This window comes from Amphibalanus amphitrite, unplaced genomic scaffold, assembly GCF_019059575.1.
Source record: "Amphibalanus amphitrite isolate SeventyFive unplaced genomic scaffold, NRLGWU_Aamphi_draft 000706F_arrow, whole genome shotgun sequence".
Taxonomy (NCBI): domain Eukaryota; kingdom Metazoa; phylum Arthropoda; class Thecostraca; order Balanomorpha; family Balanidae; genus Amphibalanus; species Amphibalanus amphitrite.
The window spans coordinates 103,884-131,007 of record NW_024882200.1 but is presented as its reverse complement, the minus strand read 5'-3'; the positions used below and the strand labels follow the sequence as shown (position 1 = coordinate 131,007).

Genomic DNA, 27,124 nt, shown 5'->3' with positions numbered 1-27,124 from the left:
GTCAGTAATCACGTTTCGTGTCGTTCATCAAATGCACATATGGTATAAATTCGCGTATTTTTACCTTCATAAAGCGCTTGTGTTCTGTCTGAACTGGTCGGCTGAATGCTCGGCGATAAGCGCCGGTTGACCCGGACGTACTAAATCCAATCGTTCCGGCTTCCTCGCCATAGCTGCTGGGCAGGACCCCGTACCACACTGGCTCAGTCGAGCAGCTTAGCGTGGTCCAACTGGATTGGGTTTTTGAAACGTGCTCCATGTATTTTCCGCGCTAAGCTCCCGCTGGTCCTGTAATGTCCGGCATGTGTTAGCGCATGGCGACGGCGGTAATGTTCGGGTCTGATGTGTGCTAGTGCAGTGGAGCTACTCTGAGTCGGCACAACCGGGCACCCAATCCTTATAGCAACCGGACGCCAGCTCTGCTCTCATGGTGGCGACGGATGCCCAACTTACTCAGATCACCAGAAAGTTACCAAGTTATGCCAGCTGACCACGGTCGGGTCACCACCCAGTTACCACCCGGTCACCAGCCGATTACCGGCTGATTACGGCCCGTTCAGCGGGTGTCAGGCCGCGGCGGCCGGGTCGGTCTCACGCTGTGCGTGCCGCCGCCGATCTGCCGCCCATCTCACCTTCTGTGAGCCGTTCAAAGGGCGGCGCGGAGACCAAGGACGCTCCCATGATACCGTCTGTGGCCGGCTGATCGACCTATATCGGGGCGTCGGACCGTCCGAGCCCGATCGGCGCGCCCCGCCGGCCGCGATCGCACCTCTCGCGGCCGGCTTTGACGGCGCGTCCAGACGCCGAGGTGGCAGACCGTTAAGGAATCGGCGCACAAAAACGCCGCCCAGCCGGCGAAGAATGACACAGTTAGGCCGGCAGACAGGTGTAAGGCCGCCGCCAGCGGGGGGCAGACCCCTTTCTTCCATCTCAGATCTGGACTGACATCTAATCTTTATTTATGCCGGCTCGATTATACGGGCTGTCCCCTGCGAGCCGGGTTTACGGCGTCTTCGGCCGTCTCGGGGGAGGCGGAGGGAGGGAGGGATGCTGGAGAGCTGTCGCCTAACTATCCGCCCTCACCCGCGGAGAGGCCTGCCGGCCCGCCGCAGCTCCGCGGCGCGCCGGCTGCCGCTGAGAGACACCTCCGTCTGCTGCTGATTGCCGATCGCCGACCGGTGTGCTGATCACCTGTCTCGGCGTCCGGCCGCGCAATCTCGCCAGGTGCTAATGGTAACCCACGGCCTGTGGACGGCTGTAAATAGTCGCCCGGCTGCCGGCGACGGCGTCCGGGCGGCTGCTGTGACCGAGCCACACTTTACACACGCCGTAAACGAACTGGATTTACGGCCTACCGTCGCCGCCGTGACGGTCGCCGCGCGAGCCGCCTAGACGCTCAGCATCGAGTGGCGACGGCTCGGACCTTCGGCCAGTGCTCAGGAGGTGTGCGATTGGCCGCAATACCCACCGGGCAAGCGGCAATAGATGGCTCTGTCAAGTGACTTCGCAGTGGCCAGTCATTCAGGTTTTCGTCCGGCGATTGTCGACAATGATTCTGCCACGGTGATGAACACAGTGGTGCCAGTCATGGGGCGTATAGTAGCGAGCACCTGCGACTAACCAGAGACACGAGCGAGCCGATACAGGTGACGATGTGACAGTCACGACATGCTAGTGTCCACACGAGTGATTGTCATAGGAGGCTGGTGCTCAGCCGGGGACACTCATGAGATACCCACACCCACATAGGTGACAGTGACAGTGGGCTAGGGTCCCTTAGTGTGCCAACCAGCCTCTCAGACCAATGCCAGAAGCCATGGCCGCGGCGTCCAAACGGCTGACATTCCGGTGTCCGTCACGGAGTGTGGCTGATGTGGTCGGTAAAAACCACACCCGTCCACGCCGATCACACTAATAGAGTTGGAGCGGACCGACGGCAAAAAGGCAGCGGCGGCGCGGCGCGGCAGGCGGGGAGGCGGCCAGGCGTCAGCCGGACAGGTGAGGGGAATAGGTCGCCGCCTGTCGCCCCCAGGGACACCGCACTGATAGCCGGCGTGCAAAAACCACCGACAGCATCGGCCACCGGTCTGTCACAACGGTCTGCCACCAGAGTTGTGTCGGTACCGGTCCCAGTCTGCGACTGCCGCATGTGTCTCGGCCTGCCGCTCCAAATCCTTCACTTGTCAACATGATTTCAAAACAGCTTTCAATTGGCTTTTGAAGATTTATTTGCATTTTTGCCGTACAGCATTCTTAATCCACATCGAGTCCTCTACAGAACATTTAAGTAGAACATCTTTGTCTCTAGTCAATCAAACCAGAACAATGCAGAAACGTCAGTAGAGGTGGTAATGACGAAGAGTGACTGAAAGGAGTGAAGAATGGACGTGAGTGGTCGTAGAACACTACATTGCGATGTAGTGTTCTACGACCACTCACGTCCATTCTTCACTCCTTTCAGTCACTCTTCATCATTACCACCAGTACTGACGTTTCCGATGTCCTCCCGGACAATTAGCTGCACCGCGCCGGTGGCCGATGGGCGTCCTTGGTGCGGTGCGGGCCGGAGTGGGCCGCCAGGTATGCGGCTGTACCGGTGTCGTGGCGGCGCCGGTGCCGGTGTCCCGCCCGTGTCGTGCCGACTATCGGACCGGGGCCGGTGCCGACCCTCGCCGGTGCGCCGCTGGACCAGATTGCCTTATCGCCGGCTGTCACTCAAAAGGTGCTCTGAACAGGCCGCCACGGCGCCCGGCCGCGCGCGACCGACGCACGCGCGCGGCAAGCACGGCGCGACGGGCGATACTGCCTGAAAATAAGAGAGGAACCTTACTCTTCCGCTGCTGAGGGACCGCCGAACGGGTCAGATGAACGTGTTAGTTAGCAATCAATTTTGTTCATGTAAACGGCTCGCTGTATTGGATCTTTGGCTGCTGGGGGGAACAACCAGCGCTTGTTTGTCGAACACTGGTCATGCGACTCATGATTCACTGATTACGGCTGAACGGTTTTTGTAGACATGACTTTTAAATAAGTTAATTTATGGCATGCACGGTTCGCTCATCCAAAGAAATTTAAATATTGTGAGCTATGCAAATCATAGATCACAATCCTTATTATAGATTTACCCGCCACCGGTTTCCAGGGCCAAACTGTCACGAAAGCCTTGGCTGGCATAAACCTGGGACCAGTCCTCCAAAGCTGGCTGAATATCATCCGCTGTCGGTCCGATGTGGTTCTGGGAAGTGGGCTGAGGAGCCGCTCAGCCCACCGCTCTCAATGTGTCGGAGCGACGCGCCGAGCAGTTGATCACAGTCGCCGGCCTGTCCGCGAGCCCCAATATCCGGCTGCAGAGCCGAGCCGCTTATAACGCCGTGCTGACCGCCCGGCGCACAGCGCGACACTGCTGCTGAACGAGCTGAGCTGTAAGCAGCTGAGCGTGTGATCTGGTGGGCCGGGGCTCCAGTGATCTCCAGTACTACCAGGCACAGTCGGCGCGGCCTGATGCACCCGGTCTGATCCAACCGCCAGGCGAGTCACTATCGGAAAAAAGCGCCGGCGGAAAAACGTCCCGACTCGGCGGCGGCGGGTTCGAATGGCGCCGGCCCGATCCTGCATATCACTGCTGACTGGTGAGCACCGCGTCCGGCTTATGGCCGCCTGCCGGGAAATTAGCCATCAGCGATCAAAGAAGCCGGCTGCGCCGAGCGACGACCGCGCGGTCCGACTCCAATTTATCTCCTTTATTTGCAATTAGAGCATTGAACCGGCGCTTATGAGTGCGATGCATTGCGGCTCACGCGGGGCGGCCATTTGGCATCTGTCATCATTAGTGGACTGGGCCGACGGTGGGCGGTGGACGGTGGACGGTGGACGGTGGGCGGTGGGCTGTGGGCTGTGGGCTGTGGTCTGTGGGCTGTGGGCGGTGGGCGGGCGGTGGGGACGTCGCTAGTGACTGGTCTTCTCAGTGCGCCCGGTGAGGTTGACATTGCTGACCTTTGTTGCGCGATATGATGAGGTTATTTGGAATGTTAGATGAAGTGAGGTCTCTGCATGAATGCTCGGCAAAAAAATCGATATGGCCTGCGAGTAGCCTTCTTTCTGCCGAAAAAAAATATCCTCTGTCAAATGTTCATCGCTCGTAGATCTAGCTTCGTGAACACATCTGTGCTCTCAGCCTCTCTGTGCATCGACCGCGTTATATTTAGTCACAAGGGCGCAGTACGCCATTCGAGATGTCGCCTATGCAGAGCGGCCGGCACTGAGTCTGCAGCGAACCCGACAACCCGCGCCCGAGCTCGCACCAGACTCTGTTCCCGTGACCCTGTGTTGGCCGACTGTCTGATTGACTTGTCCGTCGCGCCGGACACCCGTGAACGGTTGGGCCGTGCTCATTGCACCGCACAATGGGACAGTTGCGCCAACACGGATTGTCAGAGTGACCTGGAACGGACGCGCCGTGCGTTTTGCACTCATGCCGGCCGTTTTGCGGTCAGTGTTTGGTCTTTACGGCCGATAGTTTAGGCTGCTGGCAATCAGCACCTGCCGAGTGGCCGTCGCACCCTGGGATTCTCCGCAAACGAGCGGGTCGCGACAGCGCGACGACACCGCGACAGCGCGACAGCGCGGCGGCGACAGCAGCGGCGCCGGGGGCAGCGTAGGACGCGACATCGTATAGCCGGGGACACTTCCACGAACAATCAGGACCTGTGCGGTGCGGGGGCGGCCGGCAGCCTGCAGCGTCCGGCTCTCAATGAGCACTGCAGGTCTTCCCGGCAGCTCTGTACCGGGATGGAGCGCTGCCGCACCGGCTCCGGTTACCCGTGGGTGTACTCAGCTCAGTGACCGAGATCGCACTGAGGCGCCACATTGGGTTCCAGGAGATCGGTGGCTGGTACTGTGCGACGGTAGGAGGTTTATATATTTATTCGAAAATGGTGGCATGATTCGCCAGTAAATGAATCTTTACATGAAGATTATTCGCAATACCTGCCGAACTTCACCAACCTTTCATCGAAAGATTCATCCGACAACCTTAAATATTCACCATCGACCTGGCTTTGTCTCATGTGTTGCTTTCCGTCGAATGAAGTATTTCAGTTTTGTGGGTGCTTCTTTTCAGGGAATGCGATAAAATAAAATGCAGTACTTTGCAAAATCCTTTTTGCGTTTTTCTTTTACTCTTTGCGGATTTTCATCTGCCCCCTCCCCCAACATCTTTTCAAATAGTTCTGACCTACCCTATATCCATTGCCTATATCATTCCCGATCTATCGTTCTACGTTCCGTCATCCATTGGAACTCGTCAGGTCGAGTTTCAGGACGAGTCTCAGGGCTGTGACTACCTCCCTCTTTATGTATCCGTTATCTGGATAACGCCGGCGGCCATGGAGGCCCCCGGAGCTGATCTGACCCAGCGCTGGCCGGGGAGTCGGCACGCACCGATCACCGCTCGATGCCCCCCTCCGACCCCCCTGTGACGTCAGCGGCCGACCAGCGATGGGCGGCCGTCTCGCGAGCTGTGATTGGCCGAGCCGCGTTCGACCCGACCCACGGCTGTCGGCAGCGACGACCGACGACCGGCGTACGCCGACGGACCTACGGCGCCGATAGCCCGCCGATATGTCCGACTCCCGGAGACGCTACTCGGCTCCTCTGGAGCTTTGGAAAATCTGGACACTAAAAATCTGTGTTAGAAAAGTACATATCAAACAGCTCCACACACTTGCATCATTCATCATATACTACACGAGTAAATCAAAGCATGTATTGGTTTACTCGTATTGCGTATTCATGCTCTGTAGTATTTACTTCGAATGGCGGTTGAAGCACACCACCCCTCCCCCATCATTCTCTCTTCGCCCTACCGGCTTGGCACAGCTCCTCTTACAGCAACGTCGAGTGCCACTCATGTGACCTCATACCGGCAAGGCCTGTGACATCATATACAGCTCATACGGCCACCGAGAGCTGCTTTTGTTTCGGTGACGCCACACCAGCTTCTAAGGCTTCTACGAGCCATCTCGTGTTTTTTTTTTTTCTAGTGAGATCCGGACGGCTTCAGAATCGATTGGTGACTTTTGGGTCCACGGAGTCGGAGAGGAAACTGGGGGTCTGGCGATGATAAAGTCTCGATGAAAAAGTGTTTTGAATTCTTATAAGAAATGTCAAGTGATTCGAAAAAGAGCTGAGGGGTAGGGTGAGTTCATTGGTTATACATCATGCCTTACCCAATACCCATGTTTATGTTGTTGTGTGTTTGTGAGGATAAATACGGTTAGGTACATGACGCACAAAAAAAACTTGGTGAAGGTGTGTGTGGACAGATAGTGATCTTCGCAGCGTTGCCCGTATTGCGTGTTTCTCATGACCCGCACACCTCTCGTGTGACCTGACGAGACACGATAGCACCCATGGTCCCGGCCGAAAAACGGTGCGTGATTTTCACGTAGTCGCGGCCTTTCTCTATTTCCACACGGCTCCGTCGCGCTGCTGATAGCAGCTGTTTGTCGGTCGCCCCGCTGCACGTGACCGTCACGTGACAGTCACATGACCGTCACGTGACGTAACGCGGCGTCACAAAGACAAAGACTGTTACGACACGAACTGCCCGGCCATTCGACGATGAGGAGGGGCACGCTGTTTTACGAGCTCGCCTATCAGGCCGTACACCTGAGTCCGTGTTGTTTCCAAACACTGGACCTCGTGTATCACGAAATCTACATGCCTTTTCATTTTCGGAACGTTGTGAAGACTGTTGTTCGACAGTGAGTCCAAGCTGAGCCCAGGCCTGGCCCGCTCGAAGTCGAGTCAGCGGTCAGCCGGCGCGTCTCAGGCCAGTCCGAGTCATGACTCCGCCCTGGTCATGATTCTGCCCGGTCCGGAGTCGCGACTCGGTCCTCGACTGTCCGGTCGAGTTACCGGCGTACCTCCACGACCGGAATGTGGCACAAAAACCTTACCTGTCTGCCTCAGGTCCGGACGTATTTCAGATTGGACAGCCCTATCTGCTGCGACATCTGATACGAACCTCTCCCGACGGCGCATTGCACCATCAATAATAGCCGAACGGTGCGGCTGCCGGACGACCGAGGGTCCGCAACGGGACGGACCGCCCGCTGGGCAGGCGAGGTGGACGAACGGTGGACGGAGGGGGTGGATGGGTGGGGGATGGACGGTGGACGGAGGGGGTGAATGGTGGATGGGTGGTGGATATGAACGATGGAATAACGGTAGAGAGATGCTGAAATCAATCACTGGGCAGATGATGATCGAACAGGAGACTGATTTCTGATTAATGTCGAGTGTTTGTTTGAAGGTGTGTTGCATTTTGTATCTACTCGTAGCTGTGAGAGTTGCTGGTATCATTTTCCATAATAGGGCACTGCTGGTATTTGATTGAAATGGCCGTACCTGCTGCCGAATGAAGACATGCCCCTGTTGCAGATATAGGGATTTGCAGCAGACGTCTTCTTCAAGGCTTATGATGTCAGTTTCATCCATGCAAGCTGCAGGATTTGCATCACGCTTGCACTGCATATGTACTAAAACAATCGGATTTGGAACGTTAATAAGCTGATTTTGTTTGGTAGACATCTACATGAGTGATGTAATTCTCAGAATATTTTGAACGTTTCTTAGCGCATCCAGCGTTTCACTTCCTTTCGTTTGCTCGCTGATAGATGGGCTCATATGGCTCATATTACACATTGCTCGTGGATGCTGACGCCTTTTCATCCCAGGTGCGTGAGAGCTCCCGTCGTTTCAGTGGCAGACCCCTGCTACACACGCAGTAGACCGCCGCGTTGACCCGGCGGCCGGCCGCGGACCTCCGGAGACAGACAGGCACGCGGCGAGCTGTTTTCTCCGTCTGTCTCTGTTCTCATGGCGGCCCATTGTCGGCGCTGCAGGCGATCGTTTATCCGTTACCCTGCCTATTGTCGAGTCCAGTGGCGCGGGCTCAAACTCTGCAACTGACTTGCATAACGGCCCACTGTCGGGCCAGTGTAATCTACTCGACTGTCATTGTTCGCCGGCTTTTCACCTCGGCTCGAAAATGGCCGGCTGGTTTTACCATGCGCCACCGTGCTATCTAGTGCGTCATCGTGAATGAAATCATAAATCGGTTTGCATGGGGCAGGTGGTGTTTGACTTGGCCCTTAGCGGAGTAATCTCATTAAGCCGAGACTGATGACCTCCGACTGATAAGGTTTTCACGCTAATTACGGGTCACTGTTAGTTACTGTTCCCGTCAGAAGATGGCGGTAGTGTTTTGTGGCCTCACGAATTACTCAGTTTTGCATGCTTGACGGAGTTTCTTTGTAACTGAACGACGCTTGAAGAAGCCTCGAAGACAAGACAATGCATGATTCAACTCGAGGTTGTCAGGGCAGGTGGCTTTCGTTGCGACAATTGAACCAATAAATGGAATATTTAAGTTTCACCATACCGCTATTGTTTGATTTTACACCTACAATCGAAGTTCTTCAAAAATAGCCTTTGCCTCATATTCAATGTTCCATGACAATTTTATTTCAGTTTGTTTCCTTTCGCATCTGAAATCCAGACAGGGCTTTACCATACTCGTTTTTTGTCAGTACTCTTTGCCCATGTATGTACCCTTTTCAGCATTCTTACGGTGCATGCAAGGTGCGGAGATGACCGTGTCCAAGAAAGCTCCTCGTGGCTCCGGGACACGTTGAACGGGACGAGGTCAGCTCGACCAAACGGACTGTGGGCAGAGCAGGTCTTCCGTTCAGTTCCCAGCGTTGCCGCTCGTTTCATTCATATCCGCCCCTCTCCGGCCGAGCTGACGCCAAGGAGCTCCAACCCTCTGCGCCCAAATCGCCGCCTTCCGGCCAATATATTCCTCGGCGAGCACTCCAATCGCGCTGATTATTTGTACCACTTTATACATCTGACAGGCCTCTGTCCTGGTGGGAATCGGCGGCGCACAATTGGTCGCCTGCGCAGCCACTTGTCTTCGTGAAAGTCAAGTCACCCAATTTTTTACCCGGGCCTCTTTGCGGATATTGCGTGCGGCCTCGATTGCACCTGGGAAAACGCAGGAGGAAGGCAATTGGTGAGACGGCGCGGCGCGTCGGCTCGGTCGGGCTGGGCCGCGGGTGGTGTGGGGTGGGGTGGGGTAGGGTGGGGAGTCGTACCGAGGTCCCGCCGCCCGACCTGGCCTGCCATCTGGCGGCTGGTACCGGTCAGCGGCGCGCACCTGGGGCACACAGGAGCGGAGCAGAGGAGGCACAGTCCTCGCGGCATCCGTGGGATATGTGGTTAGTCAGAATACGCTCATACAATTTTTGTTTGTTTATCGTTGTAAGGCACCCGATGCTGTCTCGTAAAGAAAGCACATGTTTTATTTGTACTTTTAGATCACCTTTTGAACTGTCTGAATTATAATTAGGCATATGATTATTTTCTGTACCTACACAAATTAGTGTTTCACCAAACTAAACCTCAGCTTCTCTTGATTTCTCATTTGCGTTTTCTTGCCAGCTTATTAAACTAAGCTTCCATTAAATTCCTATCTGAAAATGTAAGCAAGCACTTTTTCGGTCTGCTGTCCCCAGAAGTCATTTGTCCCAAATGTCTTTTACTAATAATTGCTGAAAATGGCGTCACTCTCGGCTTGTTTGCTTTGTTCTTATGACATTATCGCACTCAAAATGCTCAGTATTCCAACTTTAAATCCGCTGCTTGTGCCAAGATCACGTCTAAACCCATCCTCTAATACATTCGTCGCATTCTTTGTTGTATATATTTACCGTCGAGCGATGTAGTTGTTTTCTAAATTTATGCCGTTTTGTGATACGATTAACTATGGGAATACCGTCGCCAAGTGAAGTTGGAGCAACTGGGCCCGTCGGAACTGACCGCAAACACCCGGCTTTGGCGGTATTGTGCGCCGGTCGGCACAAACTGACTCTGACAGGGTAATGTCGGGAAGTCAGCCGTCCGAGTGGAGATAGGTGTTTGAGCGTGGCACCGCGCCGGCGCGGTACTCTGGGCACCTACCGGAGACCACTGGTGTGATCCGCTGCCCCCCCCCCCCGCTCCTTGGGACGCCACTCGCCAGGTAAAAAAGGCGCTGCTGATGCCGATAAAAATGCAGAGCAGCACAGGGAGCCGGTCAGAATTTGAAAGGATTGCGGAAAATAAGATGCTATGAAATATTACTGTTACAGGGAGTATGCGATTTCAGTTAGTTTGCAACGACCCTAGGGTGGTTGTAACCTCCCTGAACGATCAGTTTGTTTGCAACGACCCTAGGGACGTTACAAAATAACTGCTCGTTCCGGGACGTTGTAACGAAACTAGGGTCGTTGCAACCTCCCTAGTTAGTATGCAACGAACCTAGGGTTGTTACAAAATAACTAGGGAGTTTAAGAAATCATCGAATCTCGTTTCACAGGGGGCACATGGGGGGGGTGGTTGCCACTCCCCCAGGTAATCTTTCTGCTTTGCACTCAACATTTTTAGAGCTAGAAGCCTGATTGTTGGATATAGCTGCTCCTCTGTCTTTTCTTGATGTTCACTAAAAAATTCAATTTTTGTGGTTTTTGGTTTCGGAGATATGACCTTGTTTTTCAGGTCATGTCATGACCCAAATGGCCAATTCTCAACATCTTGCGTTGGCTATGGGCCTTGTGAGCTTTTGACACTTTGATTTCGGCCTTTTTTGCCAGTCTTACCTCCCACCTATCATGGAGCATGTTGTTCGACGATGTACAGATGTCAAGGTCAGGGTCAAGGTCAACCTAGGTCATCTACATAAAATAATTGCGTTTTAGGCAAGCTGAATTTACTTTTCGTGAAGTTTTTTGACTGCATTCTTGGTGAAAGCTTCTCAGATCATGATTTCATGTAATATGGACATTGGACACATAAACAACCGGTACACACATCAGTATACACACAGACACACACAGACACACAAACACATATCATTGACCTTGACCTAACTCGACCTGAAATGACCTCAGCAGCAAAAATCTGGTCGGGTAGTGTGACAAAGAGGTTCTAGCTAGCTGGGCACCAGAAAACGGCATCGTCATCACTACAGGGGCTCCGCCACAGGGGGGGGTCGCGGGGGTCCGGACCCCCTCAATAATTTACCTGGGGGGTACAGTACCCCCCAATATTCCAGATACCTATAAGTTTGTTTTCGCGTAGAAATGACTAAATCATTCACAGTATGCGTCTTGAATGTGTTGACAGTCGTGTAGCTAAGGAACTGAAGATCTAGAAATGTAGTGTATATAATGTCGTAGCAGACGAAGTATACTCGACAGTCGACAGTGACACTCGCCGGTCTACATGGGAGTGTCTTCATTCCACCATTTTTGTTATTACTATGAATGCGTTTCAGATGGCTAGGATTAGCTAGGTATGCCAGAATTTGGCTATAATTTTGCAGGGCATACTTTAACAAATTTTTACTGCGTCCCAAAGTTGAGCAGAGGGCACGTGCTACGGCTAAGGACACAGGGCAAGGAACAGAGTAGGGCACTGAGGAGGGCAGAAAGTAGGGCACGGCAGGTTGCAGGGCATGGCACAGGACATTTTAGAGGGAAGGCCGGGTACAGGTCAGGGCAGACAGCAGGGCACAGGTCAGGGAACCGGACAGGGCACAGGGCAGGGACGCAGTGGGTCAAATCAGCAGGGGCTACGTCCCAAGGCGAGGAGGCTGCGTCCCAAAATGGGACGCAGTAAGTGCCTTAAAATATGCCCTGTAATTTTGCGAGGGGAGTCCAGCTTGTAGGACACCTTCTAGACACAACACCTGCCCTAAGAGAGCTTCAAATCGATCTGAGAATCGCTCTTTCAATGTGAGGTCATCCTATAGTGTCAAGGGGAGGGGTCCACGTCGCTCTTTCAGAGCACCATACTAGTCTAAGCATCCTCACACCGTTCTGAGGTAATCTGAAATAATCTGCACAGGGCTCAGAATGCAGGTTCGTAGAGGTAGGACATTCACCCCATTGTCTGACTATTGATTGAAGTGGAGCATTTTGATATCCATTTTCAGGCCAGGATAGGTCACACTCATCACAGAGACTGACTGTCAATTGTCAGTCTCTAAGGACCCCATGCTGCTATATGAGGGCAGGGCTTTCAAATCCCTACAATACCTGCTAAAGCACTGAGCTTTCCTTTAAGTACGGCCTAGGAGGACTCTACACTGGCTTTAGAGCCAGTGTAGTAGATCCCTGAGGGCCTATGTAGGTCCCTGAATTCCCAAGCCCATGCCAGTCACTGAGAGCCCAATGCGTTCTCTGATGGCCAATACCGCCTTTGGAGCGCGCAACACTGGCCTCCATTCCTCAAGAACGTCGATTTGAGAGGCCGCCATGTCGGTGTCAATAGGGCTCTGCTCCTCGGTTTTCGGTTCCTTATGCAATCTAAACCTTGGTCTTGCAGTTCAAAGCAAACTTCTTCCAATAAAATTGTTAGGTTTCTTTGTACTCTAGAAAAACGGCAATTCTTCATCGATTTCGGGCGCTGCGGTGGGGGGGGGGAATCCCCCTGAATGCCACCCTGGATCCGCCAGTGAGGTTTTGTGTTTGGGTCGGACCCCCCCCCCCCCCCCAATCCCAAAACCGTGGCGGAGCCCCTGCATCACTATATGATAAGCAGCGCACTTGATATCCAACGGTGACCCAAAACAGCAACATTTTTTAGTTTGACCTGACCTGGAAGGTCAATGACTAACCTGAGAAGGTAAAACTGGGTATCATTGGATTCGTTTCTTCCCAAAGAATCTTTTTGGTCTTTACCGCGAAGCTCTATCTCCAACAGGAACGAAATGGCGCGGGGGGGGTGGCAACCCCCCATGTGCGTTCTAGGATGGGAAAATGGCATGTGCGGGCGAGGGTTAACTCTCGCCCTTATTGGTGTTTTGCTAGCTGCAAACGCACATGGCGGGGCTAGGTTATTGGTTGACTTTCCAGGTCAGGTCAGTGACTCAGAAGTCGGGAAATCGGGACCTGTTAAAACTTTGGAGAGTTAGCTTGTTACGAGGTTTTTCGGTGCGCTGATCACGAATTTCATGTTAGCTTTGATCACCGATGATGTCTTGATGTTTTTGGGTCAGGTCGGGTCAGGTCAGGTCAGGTCAACCAGTAGGCGTCTTGCTAGCTGTCCATAGTAGGTGTCAACCACCACTGACAGCCTCGTGACATGGTACGAAGGCGCCAAAATTACTTCTTAAATGTTCAAATGGGTGCTAAATTCGAAATCAGCTCCAAAAACTAGCCAAAAGAATATATGAACCCAGAAGAAGTGAACTAAGGTCATCAAAGGTCAATGAACTTGACCTGACCTTCACGTGACCTTGACACCCACTATAATGCATGGGACCATCATCATTTCACATGTTTGAACGTTAGCAATCACAAAAAGACTGGAAACGAGCGGATAATAACCGTTTTTACGAAGGGCTTCTTGGCAAATGCCCATCTAATTTGAACAAATCTGCACCAAATATGCACCTAATCTGCACAAAATGTGTACTAGATGGCCGTCGTGAAATACTCCTGAGCTGAATGTTCAAATTTTGTTCTTCTTTTCTTTTTAGATGAACTAGATTGAACAAGATTTTCAATGGACAAGATTGCTGACGGCCCTCATGTGAAACGAGACTCGATGAATTCTTAAACTCCCTAGTTATTTTGTAACAACCCTAGGTTCGTTGCATACTAACTAGGGAGGTTGCAACGACCCTAGTTTCGTTACAACGTCCCGGAACGAGCAGTTATTTTGTAACGTCCCTAGGGTCGTTGCAAACAAACTGATCGTTCAGGGAGGTTACAACCACCCTAGGGTCGTTGCAAACTAACTGAAATCGCATACTCCCTGTAACATTACGAAAGAGTAGTTAATGGGTATTTGTAAGAATAGCTTTTACAGGTACGAAGAATGCATACCGTATTGTCCTAATTATATCGAAAACCACGAATAATATTAATTAATTAGCATTCTCTTCGCTTTTAGGGCTACATAACGATATTATATTCGGGCGAGAGGTCAGATGCTTACCTGCTATTCAGCGGCGGTTGTGGACGGCCCGGGTCACACGTCATGCACCAGGACTTCGCTCAAACAGTGGTGTTTCATGCAGGGAACGCGCGCTGTGTGGAAACTTTCCCAGTCGGTCATTGTTGTTCTGTAATGCATATGCAATAAGACATGAATTTATGGATTAATTGGTGTATTGTTAATTGTGATGCGATGACTGTACAAGATAATATTGGACGTTTTGTAACGGCATGTGCCTGTGACATCAGCAGTTTAACAAGGTCCGTTTCATCCATGCCATGACCCCTCTGACTGTACTAGGAAGAATGAATAACCCGTCCGTTGACACCGTTTGTTAATGGCACCGCCTTTTCTGTAGCTGTATGACGGTAGCTCCTGCCTCAACCCATTGGAGCTCCGCGAGGCCGGTCGGCCAGATCTGTCACGTCCCTTCCGATCAGCCACCGGTGCGTCGCTCCCAGCCGCATTAACCCCGAATTTAACAGCAATCTGTTCACGTCGAACATCTTTGTGCGCCGATTAATTGTGCGCGGCGCCGGTGGCCTGGGGGCGCCGGCCGCGCGCCGTCACGCCCTGCACCCTCATTTGTCACCCGTTTTTCGCGAGCCGGCGTGTGCCACAGGACAGCGCCGATTTTATAGAAATGCCGCTTCAGGAATGCGTCGTCGATTCGCGCTGCCCGGCGCTGACTGCCGGCGGGCGCAGTGATTAATTTGCCACCAGAACACGCGGAAGGGTGACGGTGTCGCGAGGTTCTCTGTCCGGTGGGAGGCTGGGGAGGAGGGTGTTGTCGGCGATCAGCTGCAGCGACACGGCGCGGTGCGGCGTTTGACGCAGACACCCCGCGGCGGATGTCGGCGCGCTGACAGGTCGCAGCGGCCGCCGGATCGGCGCGCGGAGCCCCGCGGCGGCCGACGTGTCGGCCGGTGTGTCAGATGTGTCGGCTGGTGTGTCAGATGTGCCGGCATCTGACAACACCAGCGGACGGCACGGCCTGGGCGCGGCCGGTGTCGCTGTCGGCCGGCGCGCGGCCGCGGATCGGTCCCGGCCGCTAAAAACGGTCATCAGTCGGCCCCCAGGGAGCAGGCGATGGCTCATTTCTGCTCGGCTCGCCGCCCCGACCGCCGCCGCCTCCGCCGCGCCACGACAGCCGCAGTATTTCACACGCCGCGTCGCTGCTCGCCGCGATGCGAAAAATGCGCCCGTGGCCGCTGACGGAGTGCGCGCCCCCCGAGAGGCGACGCGTCGTCTGCGTATTGTTTTATCGGCCGTTTGTTCTGCCCTGCCTATACGGCGCCGAGTCATTTGTCTCGGGAGGAGGGAGGGACCCAGGGCCATGAGCCCGCTCAGGGACGAACTCGCCGCGAGGGAGTGAGAAATGATGCTGGGGAGGACCGGGGAGGAGATGCTGCTCCCGTGGATGGGAGGAATGGCGGCGAGGGGCAACTGAGAGACAGCCGATCAGTGGGCTCGTAAGCATCTGTGCTTTCTGTCGGGAGCGAGCGATTCATGTGCGAGCCATGAACCTGTTCGGTGCTCAGTGCTCCTTATGCGGCTAACCAATGTCCAAAAATGAGCTGCATGGAAATTCCGAAGTTTTCGTGGACTCAATGAAAAGTCACAGGAATGTCTTCCAATTGCATAGATTGTTTTCTTTTTGCATGCGAAATATGGACATTGACGCTGCCGTCATTGTCGAGGAAACGAAAGGGGTTACCCACGTTCTTTTTACATTTGTTGCCTGCGTTTGCAGCATGCTCGTTGTCGTGAGTCATGGGCGACAGTGCAGCACCCAACCATGACCTGAAACGTGACGACTTGTTCCCCGCGGGGCATCTGTGTCCGAAACTCGAGCCGGCACAATGGTGCCGGCCGCTGGGAACTCCACACTTACGTCAACTTCATATCATTGACAGCGGAAGCTTCGCTCACATCCCATTACTCTTTGTTTAACGATGACAAAACAGCGGGCGCCCGCGTCGACTCGCCGACTTTCTCGAGAGCATCGCGGTGCCTTTCACCTCGTCATCGTGACTGGGCCGGGCCAGCGTCCCACCAAATTGACATCCCGGCGACCCGCCGCCCCATCGACCCTGGTGGGAGCCGGGGCGTCCCCCGCGGTCCCACTGAGATCCCACGTCCCACCCTGTCACCGGTGGGAGCTGGGGTGTCCCCCGCGGTCCGACTGACCCCAAGTCGTGTCCGTGGAAGCCACTAGCAAGACCCTTGCAGACCAGACTTGCCGCCGTAACGATGGGTGAACGATTTGTCCCACCCACCACCTCATTGCGCTAACGAGATGGGTATTCCCCGTTCAATTCTGTCCCTTTCTGCAGCTCAGCACAACAACTGTCGTACACTGTCGGGTTACTTATGTAGCAAGATCTGGAACACGGTGATGGTGATGGCGAGGACCTACATACGTTGCTGGCTTTATATTGTCTTAACTGTCATGGCACTATAGGCGTATGATGCATATTACATAGGCCTGACCTCTTATAATGTACGGAAAATAGAAATGATCTTGTTCTCTGTCCCTTCAAGGTAAAGAAACCCGAAGCTTTCGCCGACTTTCAGAAAGCTTCAGTATCTCTGAGAAATGAGTGTGCGTTGGAAATCAACGCTGATGCCTATCAAAACCACCTCTCCGCTTTCACCCACTTAGTGCGTGGCCGTGAAGTACGTCACCCGTGTGAACGGAGCGGTGAGCGGTTACCCCAGGTGCACGCACCGCGCTCTGGCTAATACGAGGACCGGGGTAGACTGAGCGGCGCCGGACAGACCTGGGGTCAGCCACCGGTCCAACACCGGTAGCCGGACACGGTGCGGCAATGGTCCGCCGCCGCCGCGCAGCCTCGCGCCTTCTTTATGCAGCTCGTAATTTAATTTGCGCATTATGCTAATTATTTATGCATAATAATTCAGTGCAGGAAGGGCCGGCGGCCGCGGGCCGTGTGAAGTGAGCGCCGGCCCGGCTGCTGCCGCCGCGGGCAGTAGTAATGAGTCGACCGCGGCGGCGGCGAGCCAGTGGCAGAGACTTCTGCAATTGGACGGCACGGTACGCCGCCGGTTACTCAATGCGGGGGATTCGGCGATCCGGTCCCGGCATACTGGAGCAATGCAGGGGAGGGTGGAGTGGCTGTACGAAATGGGACAGGGCAGCTGTAAGGATCTTCACCGCTCAGTTATGTTTCAGAGGAAGAAATGCAATCATGTGTGCTGATGGGGCAATGCAAACTGGTCTTGCCTGTGGCCAAATTAGCTCAGTGGAGTGGAAAGTAATGAAACATGGGTAGATGGCGAGGTCGAGCGCGATGCAGTACTAGCTCTGCCTTATGCAGGAACTTCAGTATTATTTACGGCAGTTGGCGCTAGTAATGTTGCTTATCGTTGAATACATTTGATTGGGAACAAGCTCGGCAGCATTCGAGACGCCACCAAAGGACAGTGAACATGAGGTGATGGAGCCCTTCAAAGGGATGTTTATTTGTATCCGTCTCCGCCTGGCCGTGACAGCAGCAGCGGCCGCGCCGGGGTCGGATCGGAGCGGGGGGCGGGGGTGGTGCCCCGCCGGGGACCGTGTCCGCTCGCCGCGCTCGCTCGCCGCCTGCGCTGCCGTCGGTGGTCCGACGACCATCAGCGTGGCGCCATTAGTGGGAGCGATGAAAGCATCCCATCGGAGCCGCAGCGGGCGTGCCGCCATCGGCCGTCACCAGCGCCACCGCCACCACCGCCGGCCCTCCGCCGGCCGGCCGCCCCTGCAGAGGCCCGATCGGCCGCACTGGAATGTAATCTCTCTGACGAGCAGACGGTACAATATCTCGCCGGCCCCCCGCCGAGCCCGATCGCTTTTCCTGCCGTACTAATTCTATCAATATTACCCCGGCGGACCGCCCGCGCTGTGCGCTGGCACCCCGCCGCGGCCAGGCGCGGCCCCAACCCGTTTACGGCTCTAATTAGTTTTATTTATCTGTCCGGCCAGGCATTTCTCATCTTGATATCTTTTAATTTCGGCCATAATTGTGGGTTTGAAGGATTCCTGGCTGCAGACGGAGGGGAGAGAGGAGGAGAGCGGCCGATGAGGTGGCTGCCCTCACGCCGATCAGTCGGTGTTGTGTTATCGCCATCACCTCTCGGTCTATGGGGTGACGGTCTGGCCAATACTGCACTCACCAGTCGCCAGTATGATGCAACGATCTCAGTTCCTCAGGTGGCGTTTGATGAAGGAATGCTTTGAGCATCAGCGGCGCTGAAGGACTAGAACCTACACTCCGAGGCTGAGGAATGTGAAGTGTGTTTGCTGTTGACTGTGAAAGCGAAGGTCTGTGGAGTGGAGTGGGTGGGACCATCGATTTGTAATACACTCGGTTGGGTTTGAAATTTGGGCGCTAAATGTTCCAAGTCAGACGCCCATCCACAGAGATGACGTTGTATTCTTCACAGCCGTTAGTTCTCGGTATTCCACTCTTGACTACCGCTCCAGGCCGCCTGTCCTGTTCTACCTACCCGTCACTCGGCAGCTCTCTCAAACGGCCGAGCTGGCGTGCTGAGGAGCGCGGCCGCGCCGGGCCGAGCCGCACCTGGCATCCGTTAACAGGCCGTCAGCAGCGGGCACAAAGGCACGCGCCGCCAGAACACCTCTCGAAGTGGGCGGCGCCCGTGTCCGCTTTGTTGGCCTCTTGGCATTCAGCCGGCCGGAGAGTGGCCCTCGAAACGTCCCCGCTGTGGAGTGGTCCGGTCTGACGGCCGGCGCCGCGGACAGGGCGGAGCTGTGCTCATTATCTGGCACGTGCCTGCCCCCTCCCCTGCCGACGGTCATCCCCGCCCCGTGCGCAGCGCTCGTGCCGGCCAGCGGACGCCACTCGAGGGGAGAGAGACCGTTGGACAGTCCCGAGTCTGTGTTGTCTCCCTCTCCATGTCATAGGTTCCTTCCCTGTTCTATAAGCGGACTAGAAGCGCGCTGCTCTCAGCGCTCGGCCGCTGCCGCCGCGCCCTCCAGTGCGGCGACTGCCGGCGGCGACTCCATTGACAGGTAATTAGGCGTCGTTCCGCCTGAGCGCCCACCTGTTGACTCCTGTTGACCGCCGGCCGCCAGTGTGCAGATTGAAAGAAGCCGTGCAAACAGTGGAGCGCTGCCGGGCGCGCTCCGGCGGCGCCGCGGCAGCCCCTCAGAGCCACGGCCGAGGGCGCACAAAAGCACCGTCTCGTCAGTACCCGGTGGACGCCCAGCGTTGCCGACCGCCGCGCCGCCAAGACAGCAGCAGCGCAGGCGACGCCTCTGGCGCGTCTTGTTCGCCAAAAAACGGCCAGCTGTGGCGAGTCGCGCGCGGCGGAGGTGTAAAAACGCGCCGCGATTGTCACCGATGCGCCAGAGCTGCCGCAGAGGTGACCACCCGGGAGGCTGACAGGTGCGCTGTGTCGGCGGCGACGGCGGAGGCGCGTGTGTCCTGGCAGAGGGGTCAGACGGGGCATGGGGCCTGTCCTGGGTTAGATGGGGCACGGGATCAGACAGGTCAGGTAAGTGACGGGTCAGATGGAGGTACGGATGGGGTCAGTCAAATTGTTCAACAGGATCAGACCCAGGTCCGACGGGTTATGCGTAGAGTCAGACCCAGGTCAGATGGGTCGTACCTAAGGTCGGACCGAGGTCAGAGGAAGCACAGCAGCTGAGGTAGGCGGTACTGAGCTGGTCAGTGGCTGTATGTTTTGGAGCAGGAAGGACCTACGTTGCTGTTTTCTTACGAGAAAACGATACATTGCAACTGAGAAGCGTAACAGGGCTGAATGCTGCAGGCTTAGTCAACGTCGAGAGTAACTGCAGGGGCGGATGGTAAAACATAGACGGCTATTAATTCTGCCGGTTGTTTGCCCGGGCCGCCCCGCCCCCGCCCCCGCCCCCGCCCCCGCCCAGCCGCCGCCGCCGCCGGCGCTGGCCGATCGCTGGCGTCTGATTGTATTTCTGGGCCGGCCGGCCGGGCAGCGCAACTAATACGGCCGCCCGGTTTTATTGGCCGCCCGGTCTCCGGGGAGGGCGCGATATATATCTGCCGGACGGCGGCCGCGCCGCGCAAATAACGCCGCCGAGACAGAGCCGGCGCGGCCGCGGCCAGATCGGCGCGCATTGTCCACACGTGCTGCAAATGGCGCAGAGAATACTGCCGCCGCTGCCGGGCCGCTGGTCAAGTGTGGTGTGACCGCGACCTGGTAACTGGGGTCAGTTGGGAGCGCTGCTGGTGGACTCACTGATCTGAGAGGGCTGACACCGCCTGGCGACCGTGCGAGATTAGGAACTTAGGTCTCGTCATTTCAGGGGGACGATCTTTTACTGGGTAAGATGAGGGTGGTGTATAGGGCGATCGTGATGACTCCGCCGCACCGACTCAGTGTTTGCGAGTCGCTGTCAGAGTCTTTATGAGTTGCTGGACGACTGTTGCGCCTCGCTCGGAATGTGCAACTGAGGGCGCTCAGCATTCAGAACTCTTCGACAGCCACCTTTAGAAGCCCTGCAGGCTGAAAGGAGACCCCGAATCGTCCACCTTTGCGCTGCCACATACATTATGCGACGCTTTACCCTATAACCCCAGCGGAGTCTACCCCACTACATCGCAGGCTTCAATACTTGATCCGGTCTCTTGGCCCAGCCATGCATTTTGGCTGGCCTGTCTCAAACTATGGTGGACTCCATGACCCCTAGCGCTGGACTTTGTATATTCAACAACTTTGGGATGATGTAATCGCGTGAAATATTGCATTAAGCATCGGACACAACATCTCTACGTAAAGGTTGTCTCGGTGATAACACATTGACACATTGCCGACATAACATTTTAAAGGCATAGACTGGAGACCCTCAGTCGGCTTTGCTCCCAGAAGATCCTGTTTTATCGACCCTCTCACACCGAGCCCCGGCTATGCCCGTTCTCGCGCCGTATCTCAGCGGCCGCCGTAGGCCGGGGCTCTGGCTGATCAGGGTGGGTGGGCCGCTCATATGGGATCAATATTCATACATCTTGCTGGCTGTGAGTGGCCGGACGGTAACTTACCGACGGTGGCGGCCGGCGGTCGGGGTCGGTCGGCCCGGCAGCAGCCGCCGGTAATGGCCCGTTAATCGGCGGCCGACCGGGAGGTATGGACAATCAGCAACATAGGAGGTATGGGGGATATGACCAACCAGTAGTGCAGTTGGTCTGGGAGGTATGACCAATCAGCAGTACATATCAGTCGGTATGGGAGGAATGGCTAATCAGCACTAAAGACAGTAGGTATGGACAATCCGTGCAGTACAGACATATAGACGGTATGGGATGGGAGGGATGGTCAATCAGTGGTTCATGCAGTCGATATGGGAGGTATGGCCAGCCAATGGTTTCGACATACATTTGGAATGTAAGGCATGGCAGCTCAGCATTACAATCAGTCTGGGATATGTGTCCAATCAGTACTAAAAGTGTTGCATACAGCGGTTATCAGCAATGCAGCTGCTGTAGAGCGGGGCGATACAGCGGTACACAAACCAGGATGTGATGCAGCGTGAGGTGTATCTATCTGAATCCGAAGGGAAAGTGGTGGTTACGTGGAAGGTTTTTGACTAGCTGTTCGTAGCAACATTTGCGTTTTTACTTGCCAAACCATTATAAATGCGTTTTTGAATTGTATTTGGTATTTGGAATTGCATATTTTAAAACATGTGTGCAGTATCAAATAATATCGACATGCAATTATGTGTTTTTATACGACCATCGCAAGCGTTTGCCGCGTACGCTGAAAATCAACTAGAATAGTTGCATGCACACGATGGAGATTGTCCGTTTTTACCTGCTGCGGGCGGGCACCCCGTTCGTGGTGCTGGCGTCACTTCCTGGAGTCGCCACCGAGACGGTGTCATGTTCGGCGCCGCGTCGATCCGATACCGTCGGCGGCGACAAAAAGCCGCCTCACGGCACGTCACTCGTCACAGCTGACGGTCACGGCGTCCGTCACGGCGTCTCCGTGACTGGCGGCCCCGCGGCGGACACCGATCGGTCGGGGGACTGAGCTGTCGTGCTGCTGTGACCGGGTCCGGCCGGTCCTAACCCGATATGGTGCTACACAGGACAGCACGGCATGACATGGCGACCCGATCAACACAAGTAACATTCAGAGACCGGTGAATGCCCCTATTATGTGTGTTTTTACCGTGGGCAGTCACACGAGGCGAGCGGAACGCATGATCGAGCCCAGCTCGGGTCGCAGCTCAGCTCACCTGAGCTGTCGCTGAGTGTCTTGGTCCTAACCTTGGCTGTCATTCGCATTCCGAGAGACCGCGGGACTGACCTGAGTCGGTATTTATACGGGCGGCCCTAATCAGCAGCCACCGCCCGCCGGTGTCTGGGAACGTATCGGCTCTTTATCTCCGTGTGCCCACTCCCTCCGCGGCCGGCAGCACTGACCCGGCCGCCGTGCCGCGGTCACGCCGATGACTCAGCTCACATTAGTCGGATCCGCGTCAGAAGGGTGCCACCGGGAGTCGTCAGAGCCAGCCTTTCTTTCATCTCGTATGGTCCTACCACCTGAGCCAAACTGGGGCCGGCGCCTTTAGCAATTCTGACCAAATCAAAGGAAACTTAGACCGTTTCGAACCTGAGTTCAAGACAGGCCGCCCGCCGCAGTGCCCCTCACATTCTCTTACCGCCTCTCTGCCCTACTGAGGTCCTGAGGGCTACTGTCATCTCTCTGACCGTCCCCTGCATTCTTCTGACCGTCCGCTGACCGTTTCCCCGCTGACCGTCTGTGGACCCCCTCGTGACCTCTAGCTGGCTACCGGCTGTGGGCACCCTGAGAGGCCGTGAAGTGGTGCCGTTACCGCTGTGCGCTGGCTGAATAAGCCGGCGATGCGCCTCGTCAGCACAGCGTGGGGCTCCCCGCCGCACAGGCGCCCGTCCGCACCGGACCGGTCCTCGCAGGAACGGTGCGGCAGACCACAGTGCGGAGAGGGTACTGGGGTGGTCGGCCCTCAGCAGGCTTGGCTGGCTGGCATACAACGTGATACCTACTCCTATTGGGGACTGCGCTAAGGGATGCTCACTGCATCCCTCACTGCCCAGTACAGAGTGGGTTATGGTATGATCAACCTGCAAAGATTTAGTCATTTGTTGTGCAATGACTAAATCTTGGTTGAATCTTGGTCGCAATGGTTGAAGCATTGCGGACTGAGCTTGGTGTGACGCTAGACCACAATTGCATCAGGCTATAAAATAGGTAGTCGCTGAATGAAGTCACTGAATGGATGCGACACCTTTTAGTGGTCGTATCTTTTTGGTAATGGTTTGACTGGCACCACGATCAGCAATGCTGCGCTGACGTGGGAATCTCATGTGGTGCTGAACAAAACTCCCTGATACTTCGGTATGGATTTGGTCCAGGTGGAGGGATTCCATTGTTTTGCGGTTTGCTGCGGAGCTGGTGTGAGAATGGCTCTGTTGTGGGTCTCTGTTCGCCAGTGATAAATGGTCTAATAAATCGCCTTTGGCGTGCTCGTATTGGATTATCGGGGAAACGATCAACTAGCTATTCAAAAATCCGCCGATTTCCTTGTAAACGGTGCTTTCGATAATCGAGCATTTGTTATCGCGTGCATGCGGTTGTTATTAGCGTCAACCTCACAATCCTGACAGCGTGAACCTGATAAACTTTCCTGAAGTGGCGATCGAACGCGGCTTGTTTTATCACAAGTTGAACGATCTGTCATGATGTCATGCTAAAGACTCCACTTTGTCCTGGAACTGGCAGTTTTGCCTCGATTGTGAATGGAAACTTCAGTTTGATGGACGTTATCGACGCTTGTGTGATAAAGATTGGCGACAGATTTACGGGCTGAACGACATCGCTGAATGTTCTTGTCTGGATATTATTAGCGTCGCTGTAAGTCCTGTCAGGCGCGGATACAAGGGGGGGGGCCATGGGGGCCATGGCCCCCCCCCTTGGCCGATTTTTTTTCAAAAATAAAATAAAAAGTTAAAAAGCTGAAAAGGGGGCCTCCTGAAAATAAAGTGGCCGAAATCCGATGAGTTTTTTTTTTAACCTACCCACTTAGTTATTTCTTAGAAGACTAGCTGAGAAGACTTCTTTGTTAGAAGATTGGTAAAGCTTTTCATAACTTGGAGGTCTCTTATACTCACAGAGATGACCACTTTTACAGGGCCTCCTAACCTGCACAGAGGGCCTCCAAGCCTGCACAGATGTCCTAACAAACACAAAATCTCTTAGCCTACACAGAGGCCTCCACTCGCATCCGAACAAAGGGCCTCCTAGCCAACACAGAGGGCCTCCTAACTCACACAGAAGGTCTCCTATCCTGCACAGAGGGACTCCAAGCCTGCACAGATATCCTATTCGCCAACACAGGACCTCTTAATCTCCACAGAGGGCCTCCACTCGCATCCACACAAAGGGTCTCCAAGTCTGTACTGAGGGCCTGCGCTCTCATCTGCACAGAGGGCCTCCTAGCTATCACAGAGGGCTTCCTAGTTCACATACAAGGCCTCCTAGCAGGGGCGGATCCAGGGGGGGGGGGGCGATAGGGACTATAGCGCCCCCCCCCCCGGGCGACTTTCTCATTTTCTTTTTTTTTTGCAAAAAAAGCATGATAGGGGGCCCCCAAAAATAAAGTGGACGAAATCCAGGCTTAAACTTTTGGGGGTAGGTAGGGCCCCCATCGATGGGGGGCCCCCGATTCGGAATAGCCCCTCCCTTGGCAAAATGCTGGATCCGCCCCTGAGTCCTGTGACAGCAATCGAACCGACTGATTTAGTGTGCCGATGTCCGATGCTAGTGTCGTCTGCAGTCATTTAGCATGAAACTGCGCGTGTTTTACGCGACTCATCGGAAATGTGTGCCTTGAATAATTTTAAATTATGTACTCGCGATGCGGCTGTGGGGCTCGAAGTCGACCATCACGAAATTCCTTTCGGCTCCACCAAGGTCCAAGCGAATGGGTTTACGTCTAGACTTCACTCTGATCATGTGAAATGCACTTCACCTTTTGGGCACTCTCGGGTCAATTCGTCTAATAACCTGTTGTGTCCATATCAGGCCAGCCCCTGACGACGCCACGCCCCCAGACGCCGACATCCCATCGTCCCGACGGCCGGCCAATTTTCCGAGGGAACCTTTTTACCGGGCGCTCATATCTTTTTATTGGCGTTCGGCCGGTGTCTGCGAGTGTGACGCGTCGGCTTCGTCTCCGGCGCGCCGCTAATTGCCGGTTGTCGCTATTGTGACGCGCTGGCGGCGGTGGCGGCGCAGCGTGCTCAGTGCTAGGGCGGCGCCCTCCGACAGGCAATCAGCTGATCGGGCTGGACTGAGTTCCCGGTCGGCTCATCAGAGGATAGCCCGAGCCTGCCGCCGTGGGCTACTGCCATCAGTCTGGTCCTCAGCCCTAGCTCCACCGTCCTTAAGGTCCTCGACTCCAGCTCTGCCGCCGTCTGTCAGGTCCTCAGCCTTAGCTCCACCGTGCACCGTCAGTAAGATCCTCGACTCCAGCTCGGCCGCCGTAGGATGCCGATGTCTGTCGGGTCCTAAGCCCTAGCTCCACCAGCAGTAAGGTCCTCGGCTCCAGCTCTGCCGCTGCAGGCTGTGACGCGACGAGGCAGGAGCGGCTACCACTTCCTCAGGATGGTTTCGTCCCTCGGAATGTCTTCGTTCCTCAGGACGGTTGGTTATTATCAGTCTTAGCTCCTCGACGTCAACGTCAGATCGTAACTTGTAGCCACTCTTATAGCATGTCAGTATGGGCAAAACCAGCGATGAGAAAATGAACAAGATCATAACATGTTTGAACTCAGTAAGGTATCGTGACAACTCGCACTGGGACTGGTACCGAGCTGAGGTACCGAGCTTCCCGCTGCAGTTTGTTTTGGGTCGGGTCCTGGGCAGATCCGCTGAGGTCTGAACTGCCCGTTGCAGTGTGTTTTGGGGTGACACTCCCCGCTGAGAGATGGAGCTGCCAGCGGCGATTGCCAGCCAGATGAGGTCCGCCTTGTTTAAACGCCCGCTCTATCCCCTCATAATGAAGAGCGCCTAATGAAATCGATCCATTACTCTGGCCGTTAGGTATCCTCTGGATTAATTAGAGCTCGAGGCAAATGTCCCTGCCGTGCGATGCTGATGGGGCGGGGTTGAGGCCCCTCTCCCTCCTCCCCTCTCTTCGGCTGTACTCGAACTGAAATGAACTACTCGATTTCATCCTTTCCTTGGTCGCGGTACCTCTCTCATCGATGGCCTCAGGAAAAGCTTGGTCTTGTTGTAAAGAGAGCTTACGTCAATGCTATATGATGTCAGTGGTGCGCCTTACTCAGACGTTGATTTCATTCAGTGGTGCCCCCGGAGTCCTTTCAGGATACGAGGCCAGCCGGAACTCCGGCACCGATCCGGAATCCCCCGCCCCCGCCCTGCGTCCCCGCCGGCGGTGGCGACTCCGACTTCAAATGCGTCTTTATTCCGTTCGGGTTTTAATCAACTGTGCTTCGTCGCTAATTAAAGCTGTTTACTTTGAGATCCCAATTATACGAATCGCCTTCTAGTGGGTCCGATCAATGCCAGCAGCGCAGTCCGGGCGGCGGCCGGCCTATCTCCCCAGTCGCCAGCGTGCCGCCAGCTATGATTTCTCATTTTCTCTTTCGTTATGGCTCTAATTAGCTATCCCCGAGTTTAACTCCTTTGTTTGCCTGTGATCGACGGGCGGCGCCGGCGCCGGCCGTGGCTTTGGCCGCTGTCCAGAGGCGTGTCCGAAGCCGAGTCGCGGCAGCGCCGCAGCGAATCGACCATTGTGTTTGTGTCTGAATAAATCCACCCCGGAAACCGTGTGTCGGCGCACGGTTCGGACGGCCACCGGCAGACCGACACAGACCCGGTCTGATGGAATGGTCTGGGTGCACAGACAAACCCCTGTTAGTGATCCATGTAGTGCATTTGATGTTGCGTTCGCATCACTGACAGCTTTTCATTCTTTGTTGCAGGAGTCACCATCAAACAATTGGAAGAAAAAATCCGCCAGTTTGAAACCAATCAAGAAAGCATTATTGAGGTGAGTGTGTCT

General features: G+C 55.0%; 1 protein-coding gene across 1 annotated transcript in view; it reads left to right on the top strand.

Annotated features, from left to right (window-relative positions):
* Window positions 1-27,124, top strand: part of LOC122364895 (homeobox protein cut-like 1) — a 219,746-nt gene that overhangs the window by 109,274 nt on the left and 83,348 nt on the right. The window contains exon 5 of the mRNA XM_043335697.1: window positions 27,045-27,112. Coding sequence (XP_043191632.1) covers window positions 27,045-27,112 — 68 coding nt within the window. The remainder of the gene's footprint in view (window positions 1-27,044; window positions 27,113-27,124) is intronic.